Raw genomic sequence first — 14,554 nt, forward strand, 5'->3', positions numbered from 1 at the left:
GACCTCCCCGTGAGATGCCCAGATAACAAGAGCCCCCTCAACCTCACTGATAATAAGGTCCAAAGGACAGCAGAGCAATACTTTTGGAGTAGTATTTCGTATATTGTGGATAGGTAAGGTAAAGGGACCCTAACCATTAGGTCCAGTCTTGACCGACTCTGGGGTTGCAGTGCTCATCTCACTTTATTGGCTGAGGGAGCTGGCATACAGCTTCCGGGTCATGTGGCCAGCATGACTAAGCCGCTTCTGATGAAACCAGAGCAGCTTACGGAAACGCCATTTACCTTCCTGCCAGAGCGGTACCTATTTATCTACTTGCACTTTGACGTGTTTTCGAACTGCTAGGTTGGCAGGAGCTGGGACCGAGCAATGGAAGCTCACCCCCACGCGGGGATTCAAACCGCCGACCTTCTGATCAGCAAATCCTAGGCTCTGCGGTTTAACCCACAGTGCCACCCATGTCCCTATATTGTGGATACATTCCCCTTTAACAGCAATGTCTCACACAGAGTGTGACTGACATGTAGAAAGGACTCTATGAACTGAAAACAGAGATGTTATGTGTACCTTTGCTATCCATGAAAATCTTTTAATAAAAGCAAATAATAAAAACCCTGAAAACTGGGGAGAAATACATTTGGCACCAGAAGGAGGCGTACAAGGCACCATCCAACCATCTTAGGGACTCTACTCCAGATGTGTAAGGTTTACGCCTTAGCCTTTTCGCCCCCCAAATATATCCCACAAGGAAGCAGAGGTTTAGAGTCAGAGTTTTCCTCCTCCTAAGTGGGCTCCCTTCTTCCCAGGTTGACAAGCCCCATCTGCCCTGCACTCTGGTGCCTTGGCTAGAATATTGATTCTGACCTGGGTGAATCATGTTCAAAGCCCTGCTCAGCCATTAATTTAATTAGGTAACTAAACATACTCCCCCCCCTATTTTATACCTACATTCAAAATACCAGAACCCTGAGCTCTTTTGGCAACTGCCCCTCCAGAAGCATCTCCCTCCCTCGACAAGGCAAGGTCTGCCTTCCTCTCTCTCAAAGTGATCTTTTGTTGTTGTTGTTGTTTAGTTGTGTCCGACTCTTCGTGACCCCATGGACCAGAGCACGCCAGGCACTTCTGTCTTCCACTGCCTCCCGCAGTTTGGTCAAACTCAAGTGATGTTTACTCCCTGGTAAAGTACCCAATAGACGGACGCAGGTGGCGTTGTGGATTATACCACAGAGCTTGGAATTGCCGATCAGAAGGTCGGCAGTTCAAATCCCTGCGACGGGGTGAGCTCCCGTTGCTCGGTCCCTGCTCCTGCCAACCTAGCAGTTTGAAAGCACGTCAAAGTGCAAGTAGATAAATAGGTGCCGCTCCGACGGGAAGGTAAACGGCGTTTCCGTGCACTGCTCTAGTTCGCCAGAAGCGGCTTAGTCATGCTGGCCACATGACCCAGAAGTTGTACACCGGCTCCCTCGGCCAATAAAGCGAGATGAGCGCCGCAACCCCAGAGTTGGTCATGACTGGACCTAATGGTCAGGGGTCCCTTTACCTTTATGTAAAGTACCCAATGCAACTTTTCCTTCTTCTCTAGATCAGTGTCAAAGTCTTGCTCTTAGCCTATACTGCAACTGTTCCTTTTGTTTCAAGACTCGCTCTCCCTATTTATTTTGGAATTGGGGGAAATGTCTCTGTTTTGACATTAGTGCACATGGAGTTCTAATTTCAACTTCTTCCTGTTTATCACCTCAGGATGATGCATCTTGATAAAAGGCTGAACCTGCAAAGCTGTTTTAAAGTTTCTGGGGTTTTATCAGCCTCCCCTTCCCTCATGGTTTGCTAATATTTTGTAGCAAAGAAGCAGATCCTAAGGGGTCAATGCAAAATACAAAAGTCCCAAGAAATAATGGCAGCCGTGTGTTATAAAAATGTACACTTTATTACACCTTCAGGTAGGATACATCACAAGTCCTTACAATCCTACTGGTCAAGTACAAATGTTTTATGTTCATAAAGATATTTACAAATTAGACCGGCTTCCTAACACACTTTTTTTGTGAGAGGGAGGGAAGAGGAGGGAGAGACAGAGGGGAAGAGTCTAATTTTCATCTTCACTGTCTGTAGAAATAGACATTGCTTCTGCTGACACAATCAAAACCAAACACAGAGGCTGTCAAAAAAAATGCAGGGGAGGAGAGAAACCTTTACTTTTTCTTTTCTGTTTACATTTACACCCCACTGCATTTATACACATAATAAAGATATAAACTTTTTTTTTCAGAAGTAAAACCAGAACTAACTACACTTTTTGGAGGGGTGGGGTGGGGTGGACATCAGTATACAGTATGAAATAGGCGCAATGATCTACCAGGAACCAGCTTCTATGCATGACCCATTCATCTCCAAAGAGGCTAACGCAGGAAATATTCTGGGTGGTTCCCAGCCAACTCTGCTGGTGAGGGCTCATGGGAGTTGTAGTCCATAACATCTGGAGGGTACCAGGTTGGCAAGCCCTCTGCTAACACAAGAGACATTCCAAGTGGTTCCCAACCATCTTATTTTGTGTGTTGCCGTTGCTTTCAGCTTGCATTTTAATTCTTCCGCTGCCTGTGTAATAGCAGCTCTCACAAACACAAACCAACAAATGTAATAGTACAAAGCTATAGAGGGAGGGTTGATCTGTCTCTACTTCTTTTATGTACAAACACTTATTTTTTTTTTATAAAAAACCAAAACAAACAAACACACACAACTGACAATTGTAAAAACTGAGGTTCCAAGAAAAGCAGGCATGTTTCAAGAGGGAACTGAATTTAAATGAAAGGGCTAGGGGCTCTGCAGGTTCAAAACGTTGCCTGTGCTCTCTAACAGTTGCTGTCCAATAATTCATGTATGCAGAACAGGAATCTACGTTGGTCACAATCCACAAGAGCTTAGCACAGAGCCCACTGTGACCCACAAGCTTTGGGCAGGCTCTGTAGTCTGAGAAGAACGGCAAAACCCCCACCCCACCAAAAATGGGGTCCCAGTTGTGTAGCATGCAGATATATCACTTCCCTGCAAACCATGGTCCTTTTTCTAGCATTTAATAATTTCTCATTTTGTTCTTATGGCACATTGTGCAGCACAGTAACTAAAACAGCAGACAATCTGAGGTTCCAGAAGCAGTGTCAGTTTTTAAAACATGGCAAAGACATTTTGCCATGAATTTGGGGGGGGGGGTGAGGGAGTCAGAAGCTGCTGTCCCTGATTGTTTCACAGTTGCTCAGGAACTCAAAAATTAGTAAGGCAGGCGAAATTTGCAAAATTAGCAACCCACAAGTGAAGATTTCATTTGTTATCGTTTGGTAAAAGAAGAGCACAAAAACATTTAGATCCAATTATTAATACAACTAAAGAATTTAGACTGAAAATTTTAAGTTCCTCTTCCTATAAAGCAGAGACATTTAAAACAGATCCCAACAGTGAAAAAAATACCAGAGCATTCTCCTAGTTTGGCTGCTCCAGGCGAGAAATAAGGGCAATGAACCGTTTTTGCTTATCAATTGTTAACGAAACCTTTCTTTTTAGAAATTAAGTGGGGTAGGAAGAGAAACAATAGGTAACAATTAAACACACAGATACTATCACATAGTATTTATTTCCCCAAGACACATGCCTGGATTATTATTTACCTTAAAGGTGGGAAAATGAGAGTGAAAGCCTATGGGTGAGTGCTTTAAAAAAAACTGTACAGTTGGGGAGGGGAACAGGACACACAACTTGACACACAGCTAACAAATGTTTTGTTTTTTTAAAAAAGGACTTACAAAAATGGAGACTGAAATATGGTTCATAATTACAGATACTTACAAATCTTCACATTTATTGGCTAAATGTTCTGGAGAGAGCTTCCAGCAAATCCCCACTCCTAGCCAACTTATGAAGGGCTTGTCACAACTCAACTTCAAAACAAGTGGAGAGGACTCTTGCTCTGCCAGCCACTGATTGAGCATTGCCTTTTAGTCATTTGAAACCTACTCAAAGAGGATTTCCCTATGGCAGTGATGGTGATACGTGAGACTATGCAGATTTCTACGGATACTTGAGAGCAACTTCTTCGCTTATCTCTCTTATGAAACCAAGCAGAGATCCAGGTCTTTAAATATTTACACGGCGTATGGTTTGAACGTGCGGCCTTCCTGGGAACTTCACACAGGATCAGAGTCACAAAGTGCGCCTGCAGCTTTTGGGGAGAGGCTCTCTGGTGAAGGGACTGCCGGCAAAGTTTTTCCTGTGCAAACAGGTCTGCAGGCTCCAGCTTTTGCCAGGTTGCAGGAAGCACGAACAGCGTGTCCTCCTTTGCTCACTGCTGTGAGGTCACCATGGACTCAGCTGGGTTTATTGGGTGCCTTTATCCTGACCGGAGTCCTCATTTGCACTTTCGCTTGCTGAGTCTGGCCGTCAGATGATGCTGGAACCTGGGATGGGTTCTGTACGCCGGCTGCCTGAATCTGGGGAGATGCTGCCGTGACAACCTGCTGCTGGACCAGTTTCTGTGGGACCACTTGAGCGGTGGCGGTGGTGGCAGGGATGACTTGGACCTGATGCTGTCCTGCTGTCGTCTGGGACAAAGTCACCGTCTGCGGCTGAGCTTGAACCTTGGGGGGTGCGGGGAGGAAGAAAAAGGGGAAGAGGTAAACAGAAATGCTTGCTAGTGAAAATCCTTTCTAAAGGCAATTTCAGAAGTTACACTTCCCCGCTCAAGATTTTGAAAAAAAATGCATGCAAGTTTGAAATGTGGGATCCCACAAACCTTACCTGTTGGGACACAGACACCACCTGCTGAATATTGGCTACTGCTGCCTGCTGTGAGACCACTTGTGGGAGCTTTGCAACCTTTAAGAACAATACATTGGGGGAGAAGGGGTTTGTCATTTAAAAAGTATCCAGTATTCCGCAAATGTGTGAATTAAGCCAGTGTCTGTGGGTTCCACACCTGACTGGGGACGATCTGGGTAGAAACAGACACCGAACAACCAGCAGGGAAACGGAAGAGGCTCTTATTGTATGAGTACCAATATCAGATCCTCGTCAAAGAGAGGGGAAGAGGCACAGTAGCCTTACCTGTATTTGGGTCTGGACTTGTTGGGCTCCACCAGGTTTCTGGGCCTGAGAAATCGGCGTTGGTAGGAACTGTGCCTTAATGGCTGGCTGTGTAGCATAGACTTTCTGCTGCTGTGATGTCTGCTGTTGGGCCTGGACGGTGACTTGCTGGGCATTTATCTGAAAGGGCAAAATAGGGCATTCAACCTCTTTGAGTCAGCGCACTGGTTAAAAATGTCAGATTACGACCAGAAGAATCAGGTTCCGATTCCCCATTTCCCCCAGGAAAATCGCTGGGTGACCTTTGCCAGTCACGACCTCTCTTCCCAACCTACCTCACAGGCTTGCTTAGAGGATATAGGGGTGTGTGGAAGCATGCACGTTGCCCTGACCTCCTTCGGGGAAAGGCAGGATATGGAACGTAACAAACAGAGTGGAGTTCTCTGAATCCAGGAAAGTACATACAAACCTTTGCCCTATGCAGCTGTGCTCTACTGCGACAATTTACTTACAGGTAAGAGTTGGTGATAACAGCAGGCCATTCCTCCATCTTTAGAACGCTTCTAATAGCCAGCATATCCAGTCTCCCACCTTAATGGTAATGCAGCGTTTGCAAAGGCATTAACGGGAACAGAGAGGGGTACCTTTTGCTGAACAGCAGCTTGTCCTTGGGCAACCTGAGGCTGGATGGCTTTCTGCTGCTGGGCTGCCTGGTGATGCTGCTTGAGTTTCAAGAGCTGCTGGACGTTCAGCGGCTGAGCCACCACAGTCTGTCCTCCTATGCAGGGTACGAAGGACAGAACTAAAAGACTGGACTGCAAGTTCTGAGACACTGTTTACAATGATGCTCCGCAATACCTTTTTGGAATTCCTTCCTGTTAAATATTAGACTGTTGCGTTTTCAGTGTCTATTGAAGACCTTTCTCCTTCAACATATCTTTCCCCACTACTGCTCTTTTATCAGTAGTCAGAGGCCCACCTGTCCTGGCTACTAAACGAACCTGACATTTGTGGTAGCCACACAAGCCTGCATCCAGAAGGATGAGGCCTTCACCTGGGGTCCTCTTGAATTTTGGAGGTAAGTGCCTTTGATGCCCATTGATGATCCTACTCATCTCCTTCCAAGTTTCTGGAGCACTTGTGCTTTGGAGGGACTTTTCCGAAGCACTGCGAACCTGAGCACCCTCCTCCTCCTCAGAACTGCTGCTCCTGCCCTCCACTAGCACGTCCCCACAACTTTGCCAGTGTGATGTAGTGGTTAAGAGCGGTAGACTCGTAATCTGGTGAACCTGGTTCGCGTCTCAACTGCTCCACATGCAGCTGCTGGGTGACCTTGGGCCAGTCACACTTCTCTGAAGTCTCTCAGCCTCACTCACCTCCCAGAGTGTTTGTTGTGGGGGAGGAGGGGAAAGGAGAATGTCAGCCGCTTTGAGACTTGTTTGGGTAGTGATAAAGCGGGATATCAAATCCAAACTCCTCTTCTTCTTGCCGACCTGACTGGAGCAGGATGACTAGGCAATGTGCTGGGCAACAATTTGTGTGCACGCAGCACAACCCAAAGTGGGGTAGTTTTAGAGAGAGGGGGAGGAGGAGGGCTAATTCTGAACTGTTTTCATATCTTGACCTAAAACACCTTGGGATGAAGCAGGAGGCAAGTTTTTGATATAGAAATAAAACCTTTTGCCAGTTCTCCACCAGCTCCTGTGCTACAGCTAAACCGACAGCTTTCCTTCTGCTTCACAGAAGCAAGTCTGCAATCTGTTTGATTCCCTGACCCACTGAATATCCCAAGTCCTTGGCCAACTGGAGAATTCACTGTCACAAGCATGGTACAGTATAGGCGTTAGTAAGTCTCTGATTTTAAAAAGAGAAAGAAAAAGAAAGTGACATATTGGGCATCACTCTGAGAAAGGAAAAGGGGGAAAGGAGACTTAAAATGAAAGTTCGGGTTTTTTCTTGATATGCTCTCTCTCTCTCTCACACACACACACACACACAGGTTAAGAATAATGATTGACACACCTGCTGCTTTCTGTGGTTGTCCAATAGCGACGCTAATCCCAGCGACTGTGACAGGCAGCGTGGTGACCCCTGCAGATGACACTACGGCAGCTGGAACAGACACCACCGGAGGCTTCGCCAACGCCACCTGGGCTGCTTGCGGTGCCTGGGCCTGAATTTGGCCTTGCGCTTGAAGCTGGGAAGCAGGAACACGAGTCTGAGCAGTAAGGAATTGGGATTATTGCACAAGCATGAGAGGAGACCTGCCTATTTCTGGTGGAATGCAATCTGCTCCACAGAACGGCAACACAATGAGGCAGGAACAAGAAACCTATCTGGCCCTTGGAACTCTACTCAGGCCCTCACTGACCCTGCTTCACACCCTCCTTGAGTCACTTTGCCTGTCTGTAACGTTTCTCTGAACTCTGATAATGCCTCTCGCTTGCCCTGCTTGCAGAACAGAGAAAGGTTTCTGAGTGTTCGTACGAAGTGCTCTGGCCACTTTCACCTCTGGCCCTGCCCGTCACAGCATGTGGCCCCCTGAAGGTTCTCTGCAAGAGAATGTGGCCGTCAACTTGCGTTCACAACGAAGAGTGCTCTAGCTGAGCAGAATTCTGCGGCTGCCAGTCCAGTGCTTAAATGCATTTTAAGAATTTGCCCAGCCAGTGCAGAAGACCATGCAGGAGAGTGAATGAGCCAGCAGAGGAAGGGCAGAGCTCTCTCTCTCTCTCTCTACACACACACACACACACACACACACACACACACACACACACACAGCAGACAGCATTTAGCCAAGCCAAAAAAGAAAGAGGAGGTGGCTTGTGCCCAGTCTTTCCTCTTTGCCAACCGTCCCACCAGTGCCAGGCTAACTGAAATTTCTGCTGGCTTGTTAACCTCTGCGGGATCCCCAAGGCTGACTTACAAGGCGAGCAACCTGGAGGTTTGTGACGGTGGTGCCAGTGAGGACCGCCCCTGGCCTCGGTGCTGCGACGGCCGTGAGTTGCTGGGTCTGCTGCTGCTGCTGCTGCACTTGAACCTGAGAGGCCTGTTGCTGGGCTCCAGGCTGGGCCTGCTGCTGGGCAGCCTGCTGCTGGGGAATCTGCATCTTTTGCTTCTGTAACTTAATAAGCTGCTCCTGAAGAGAGAGAAACACAACATCGTACCACCACCACAAATATTGGCTCTGCTAAATGGCTTCTGATACCAGGAAAGAATTGGAACCAAAGTTTTTTTCTTTTCTGATACAGTAACAAGATTTGCTGAGAGCAGGGTGGATTTGATTTAAATCAAATCAATTTAAATCATAATTTAAATCACGAGTCAGTAAGACCTGATTTAAATCACTAGTCAGTAAGACTTGATTTAAATCATTTATTTATTTTACAGAAAGACTCATTCTTGCTGGTATAATCTTAATATTTACAACCAGATGAAGGTTTCATTTCTGGAATAATCAATTTTCAGAGCAGTTTTTAGTTATATCAAAAATTACTAATTTGGTTATACTATTATAAATACCTAGACAGATAATTATGAAATTATTGTGAGGTTTAATAAGTTAACTGTTTATATTTGGTCAACTTTTCTGCTGTACTTTATTGGAAGGAGAAAAATGATAATTTCCTTAATAACAATTTATTTAACTAAAACAATAACATTATAGCATATGTATCCATGTCTGCTAACTGATGTGGTTAAACGGGGTTTTTTATTAAAAAACTTAGACTGAGTTTTAGCACTCATGAAAAGAAGCACTCATGAAAAGGCTGTGGGTTTTTAGCACTCATGAAAAGGCTGTGGTTTTTTTTTTATTAATCCTTGATTTTTATCCACCCTGACTGAGCGTATAGATCTCAAAACACAGTGCATGTTATGTAATGCACTGCACCTTCCCCCATCTGGGTTGCTCTCAGCGGTAGAGTCTTTGCCTTGCATGCAGAAGGTCCCTAGTTTAATCCCCGGCTTCTCCAGGTAGGGCTAGGAAAGAGTCTGTGCCTCAAACCATGGAGAGGCGCTGCCAGTCGGCACAGGGAGTAACTGAGTTAGACAGGGCAAGGGTCCAACTCAGTATAAGGCAGGTTCTTATGTTGCCCTCCAAATGCTTTGGACTGCAAACTCCATCAGCCCCAGGTTGGAGAAGACTGCTATATATATTAGGTGCACATGTAAAGTCAAATGCCACGTTATCAAAAATACATGAACGCTATGTGTATACCAGGATTCCATGGAAATGACAAAGCTAAAAATAGAGAATCTGGTGTTGAGAGTGGGAGCCTCCTTTCCCAGACCCCCCTCTTTGGTTTCAAAGAGCAGGTTTCCAGTTCTGATGACTGTAAAGATATGCTTGACACTGTGCATGGGCAAAGCATCTCAGAAGTGAGAGGTAAAGGTAAAGGTAAAGGTACCCCTGCCCGTACGGGCCAGTCTTGACAGACTCTGGGGTTGTGCGCCCATCTCACTCAAGAGGCCAGGGGCCAGCGCTGTCCGGAGACACTTCCGGGTCACGTGGCCAGCGTGACATCGCTGCTCTGGCGAGCCAGAGCCGCACACGGAAACGCCGTTTACCTTCCCGCTGGTAAGCGGTCCCTATTTATCTACTTGCACCCGGAGGTGCTTTCGAACTGCTAGGTTGGCAGGCGCTGGGACCGAGCAGCGGGAGCGCACCCCGCCGCAGGGATTCGAACCGCCGACCTTTCGATCGGCAAGTCCTAGGCGCTGAGGCTTTAACCCACAGCGCCACCTGCGTCCCTCCAGAAGTGAGAGGGGATCAGGTTAAATCTCTAGGGGTTGGAGGCAGGGCTTCAGCACTCAGGCAAACTCCTTGCCCTTCCCCGCAACTCCATGATGCAAATATGCCCAATTTACACCACTCTTCTACCAAGCTCCTACCCACTGAATACTTGAAAATTGGTGTGGGTCTTGGAGGGCCACTTCAGGATTTTTCTCGCTCTTAAAGCAGCATGGTGCTGCTTTCAACGCATGGTCAGATGGGGTGCAATGCAGCGCTCTGACCGACACTAGTGCTCACAAATCGAGGAGCCTCTCCCTCACCTGGGATAACTTCCCCACAGCTTTAATCTGGGCTGGCGACTGGGCCTGTGGGACTTGGACCTGGCCTGCTGCCGCCTGCTGCTGTTGCTGCTGCCGCAGGAGCTGGAAGTGAGCCGGGCTGATAGCCTTCCCTGACAACTGCACACCTGCTGGAGCTGCTGGGGACAGGGGGAAGAGAAGAAGAAAATGAGATTGTTGTTGTTGTTGTCGTTAAAACCCGCATAAGGCCAAGTCAGCAGAGGATTGGAAACAAGAAGCAGATGTTACTACCAGTTTGGGAATGTATCCCACAGGTAAGATTTAAATGTGGGTTTTTTAAAAAAAATCGGACTATGCAAAATGTACACTCTTTACCTGGCGTAACCTGAGTGACTAAGGATCTTGCTTGGGTCTGGACCGGGGTCAGGTTAGTAGTGACAACCGCTGGCGCTGTCACCGATGTCACTGCTCGGACCCCTGGAGTAGATGCTATGGTCACCAGTTCTGCAGATGCAGCAGGTGCAGCAGCTGCTCTCTGTTGAGTATGTACCACCTGGGCTGTAGCCGTTCCTCCTGCGGTCTAAAGGAAAGGAAGAAAGATGTAATTTGTCGCAGCTCTCAAGTTAAGGTTATCCTTGACCAAATGGCTCAAGCTCAAGACATCTTGGCAAACCAAGCTTTGTCCTCACCGTAGTAAAGAATCCCACTTCCATGACAGGATTTTTTCCAGGTGCCCCTATCTATAATCAAACTGCATCCACACACACACTGGACTCTAGTTGAAATCGCTGCCCTCATTGGGAGTCTGAAAGTGACACACTGGGCATCTGAAAATACTCACCGCCAGTGATCCCGGTATCACGGGCGAAGCCAGCCGCTTGTTGATTGGCTGAAAGGTCGTTCCAGGAACCCCAGCCACTGTATTTACAATAACGTTCCCGCTCACTGTAGCTGAGAAACAAAACCAAAAGGTCAGTCTGGGCCTGCAATGGAGGCAGGCATAGTCATTTCTCCACCACCCACAATGCTTTACTACGGGAGGTGCAACTTACCTGTCTGCATGCTTGTCCCAGTCACCGAGGTCTTCATTGTGCCAGCCTGGCCAAGAGATAATTTTGGTTAAAGAGAGAAACATACCGGGACGTGGAAGGGTTGGCATGCAATGCTGGCCAAGATGTGGCATGAGCTGTGTGCAGCTGCACACAACTTCTTCACACCTTTGAAGCCGGCAGTTAATTAAAAAGCTGGCATTTTAATGAAAGTTCCCCTTTGCACGTGAACCCCAAACCTGTGGTTGATGCCTTCCAAACAAGCCAGGATATGATGCAAAGTTTAAATGATGGTTTCCTATCCTGGTTTGTTTGGAAGACATTAGCCCTATTTTCAGAAGCAGCTGGAAGATACAGTCAAGTGCTAAATCTTGACTTGTTCAGGCGAAGTGAAGCGACAGGAAAAGGGCCATGGAAACTTGTGTGTGCTCTGGCTGAAGCAGCCAGAAATTTCAGCATTATGCATGAATGTGGGCACCATGTAAGAGTCGTGAAGCTACCTGCTCATATGTGACACAGCTTTCTCAAAATTAGCCAGAGTCCCAAATGATCTCCATGGATATTCAAGCTATGTTTCTAACTGGTTTAAGGATTTAGCACAGAATACACACCAATAAATGTAAGCACAAGTGAAAAAGTAAATAAATAAATAAAAATGAAGTGGGTTTGTGCTGCTGATAAATCCAAAACTTATTTTAAAATTAACAGGTCTTCTTGGGGGCGGAGGAGAAGTACAAAACATGAATTTAGCCTATAACCATCTGATTCCCTCCCGACAGAAAATCAGGGTTATGGTTTGCAGCCCATAGCAGGTAACATCTTTGCTGCCACCAGTCAAACAAACAGTCAGCATATAAATGGATGTGCCTGATGTTAAGGCTGGTCACTGCCTGTGCCTGTAGCGCTACAGGATGCTGGTCTTAAAACAAGAATGCAGCCACACAGTTTTGCCTGTGAAAGTTACAAGCCCACAAGAACCCCTGCAAATGTGGCTTGTCATGCCTAAGTGACACTTCTTAGCCTGCCCCTCCCGCACTTTATCATGCTATGCGTCCTTTGAGTTTTAGGAATAAGAGGAGACTCTCGCATAGCTTAACTGCTGCGTCAATCCTGACATGCTCTCCACTCCCCACAGGCATCCGGGCCAGTGGCTATTTGCAACCCCTCGAGAGTGTCTTACCAGCACTGCAGTGTTTGCCACAGTGGTAACCGCCGTCTGCACCACAGCCTGGGGCTGCTGGACTACCTGGGCTTGAGCCTGGGGCTGAGGCTGGGCTTGCTGTACTGCTGCTTGCTGTGTTTGTTGCTGGCCGGCCTGCTGTTGCTGCTGAGGTCCAGCTTGCTGCTGGGCCCGTTGCTGCTCAGCCAGAGCCTGGGGAATAAGGAAGGAGAAAAAGCGGTTGGTTCCTGTTCAAAGGGCAGATAAAAGCATCCTAACAAGGCGAGCCATTCTCACGCTCCTCTCTTCAATTGGCTGTGAATAGGTGGTTATGTTGAATTTGCCTAGACTTGACATCTTCATATACAAGGTCCAGTCCCTTCATTTCGTGTCAGTTCTTTAGGGCAGATCTTCACATTACCTTTCCCAACATAGATTGGGGGGGGGGAGAAATATATAAAGACTTGGGAATAGCTGTTCAGATGCCTCTTCCACCCCATTATATACAGCGGCGCTAGTGGCCCCGAACGAGCAACAGGTTCATCACAGGATAGTCTCTCCTGCCCTAGGAAACAACAGAGAAACAAACCCCCAATCCAGCTTGTGGTACAGAAAAATTCCATGTGCCATTTCCCAATAAAATTTTCCTATGGCCTGCCCCAAAATACGAATTTACTTGAGGGGTAAATAGCTGAGATTTGGGGGATTTACAGCAAGAAATTCCTTCTGCTCCACCTTGGTCACTAAGGCTTGGGACACTCTGGCTGGTCTCACATGCCCCTGAGGTTCAGCTTGCCGTAATCAGGGACCGAGTCTTTGGTGTGGCACGTTTTGCCCCGTGGAACTCCTTGCCAATAGAAGTTTGGCAGGAGACATCCCTGTTCATTTTTTTGATGTCTTCTAAAAACTGTATTATTCAGACGGGCCTTTGAAACATGGGCGTAGTCAGGGGGGGCAGGGGGGCAGCTGCCCCCTCCCATCAAGAAAATAATAAAACATACTTAATTGACCAATCATGTCACACATAACTCGGTTTTGGCCCCCCCAACATAAAGCCTGCCCCCCGCATGCTTTTAAATCTCAGATTCTCTGCCAGCCCGCTCTTACTGATCTGTTTGGCATTTTTATTGCAATGCTGTGTCTTTAGCCTGTATGGCACCTTTGATTATTATGTATGGAAGTGTGGTTTCCAAATATTTAAATAAATAATGGTGCAGGGAGAGAGGATCAACCCCACACACTGCTGTCCGCGTCTGGATCATACCCCACCACCCGACTTCAGCTTCTGTTTCTAAACAGAACAAGAAGCATGGGAGACACTTACCACATGATGAATGAAAGATACACCCATGACACTATTCCCAAGTTTCAATATTACTGTCCCCGCCCCCAGCCGCACTGGCAAAATGAACATGAGAACCTGCCCTCAAAAACATGAACTGGTAATACAATGAGAGACCAGCCGTGCTGGTAAAACAATAAATTTCATAAATGAACTAAGTCCAGATTAGACTGTGAATAAAGCCCCTACAGTGTCAATACAAAGCCTTTATGTCACATATATTTGAAATAGCTGCAGCATACCATATACATTAGCTCATCCCCACTATGGAGGGGGAGGGGTGAGACTGGACCTATCACCAAACAACATCCCCCGACTCACTGTTTCAGCGCAGGAACTGGAATCTCCTTCGCAACGTACCTTCTTCTCCTTTGCGATACGCTCTGCTCGGAGAGATGCAACTTGAATGGGAGGAAGTGGCTTGTCATAGTTGATGCCGCTGGGAATGAAGAGGAACAAACTAAATTAGAAATTATGAAGGGGGAAGAACTGGGGCACCATTTGGTCAAAAGTCCAGAGCTTTTATTAAGGCCTACTGATTTTGATGGAAGAGTTGAGCACATGCTTAAAATCACTTCCAGCAATATCAACAAGGACTTAGAAGCATTTCGCTTTAGCTGGATTGCACCCAATGCAGAGCATCTCTCTGTTTATGTGTGTGTCTCCGCTAAAAAAATCAACTCCATGGGTAGGCAAACTAAGGCCCGGGGGCCGGATCCAGACCAATCGCCTTCTAAATCCGGCCCACGGATGGTCCGGGAATCAGCGTGTTTTTACATGAATAGAATGTGTCCTTTTATTGGATCACTTGGTGATTTGTGGGGCCTGCCTGGTGTTTTTGCATGAGTAGAATGTGTGCTTTTATTTAAAATGCATCTCTGGGTTATTTGTGGGGCA

General features: G+C 46.9%; 1 protein-coding gene across 50 annotated transcripts in view; it reads right to left on the bottom strand.

Moving 5' to 3' along the window:
- Positions 1-1,908: 1,908 nt before the first annotated feature.
- The window catches only part of EP400 (E1A binding protein p400), a 74,537-nt gene continuing 61,891 nt past the window's right edge, over positions 1,909-14,554 (bottom strand). For 13 of the 50 annotated variants that reach the window (XM_083716682.1, XM_083716689.1, XM_083716677.1 and 10 more), the window contains 12 exons: positions 14,018-14,096; positions 12,337-12,528; positions 11,160-11,205; positions 10,949-11,058; positions 10,483-10,687; positions 10,129-10,286; positions 8,000-8,212; positions 7,096-7,291; positions 5,718-5,851; positions 5,095-5,253; positions 4,789-4,866; positions 1,909-4,628 (listed from right to left, as the gene is read on the bottom strand). In XM_083716682.1, coding sequence (XP_083572808.1) covers positions 4,359-4,628; positions 4,789-4,866; positions 5,095-5,253; positions 5,718-5,851; positions 7,096-7,291; positions 8,000-8,212; positions 10,129-10,286; positions 10,483-10,687; positions 10,949-11,058; positions 11,160-11,205; positions 12,337-12,528; positions 14,018-14,096 — 1,840 coding nt within the window. In that variant the 3' untranslated portion in view covers positions 1,909-4,358. Of the gene's footprint in view, positions 4,629-4,788; positions 4,867-5,094; positions 5,254-5,717; positions 5,852-7,095; positions 7,292-7,999; positions 8,213-10,128; positions 10,287-10,482; positions 10,688-10,948; positions 11,059-11,159; positions 11,206-12,336; positions 12,529-13,978; positions 14,097-14,554 lie in introns of all 50 variants that reach the window. The other 37 variants (XM_083716688.1, XM_083716678.1, XM_083716685.1 and 34 more) reach the window with 7 other exon arrangements.

This window comes from Podarcis gaigeae, assembly GCF_964106915.1.
Source record: "Podarcis gaigeae genome assembly, chromosome: 16".
NCBI lineage: Eukaryota > Metazoa > Chordata > Lepidosauria > Squamata > Lacertidae > Podarcis > Podarcis gaigeae.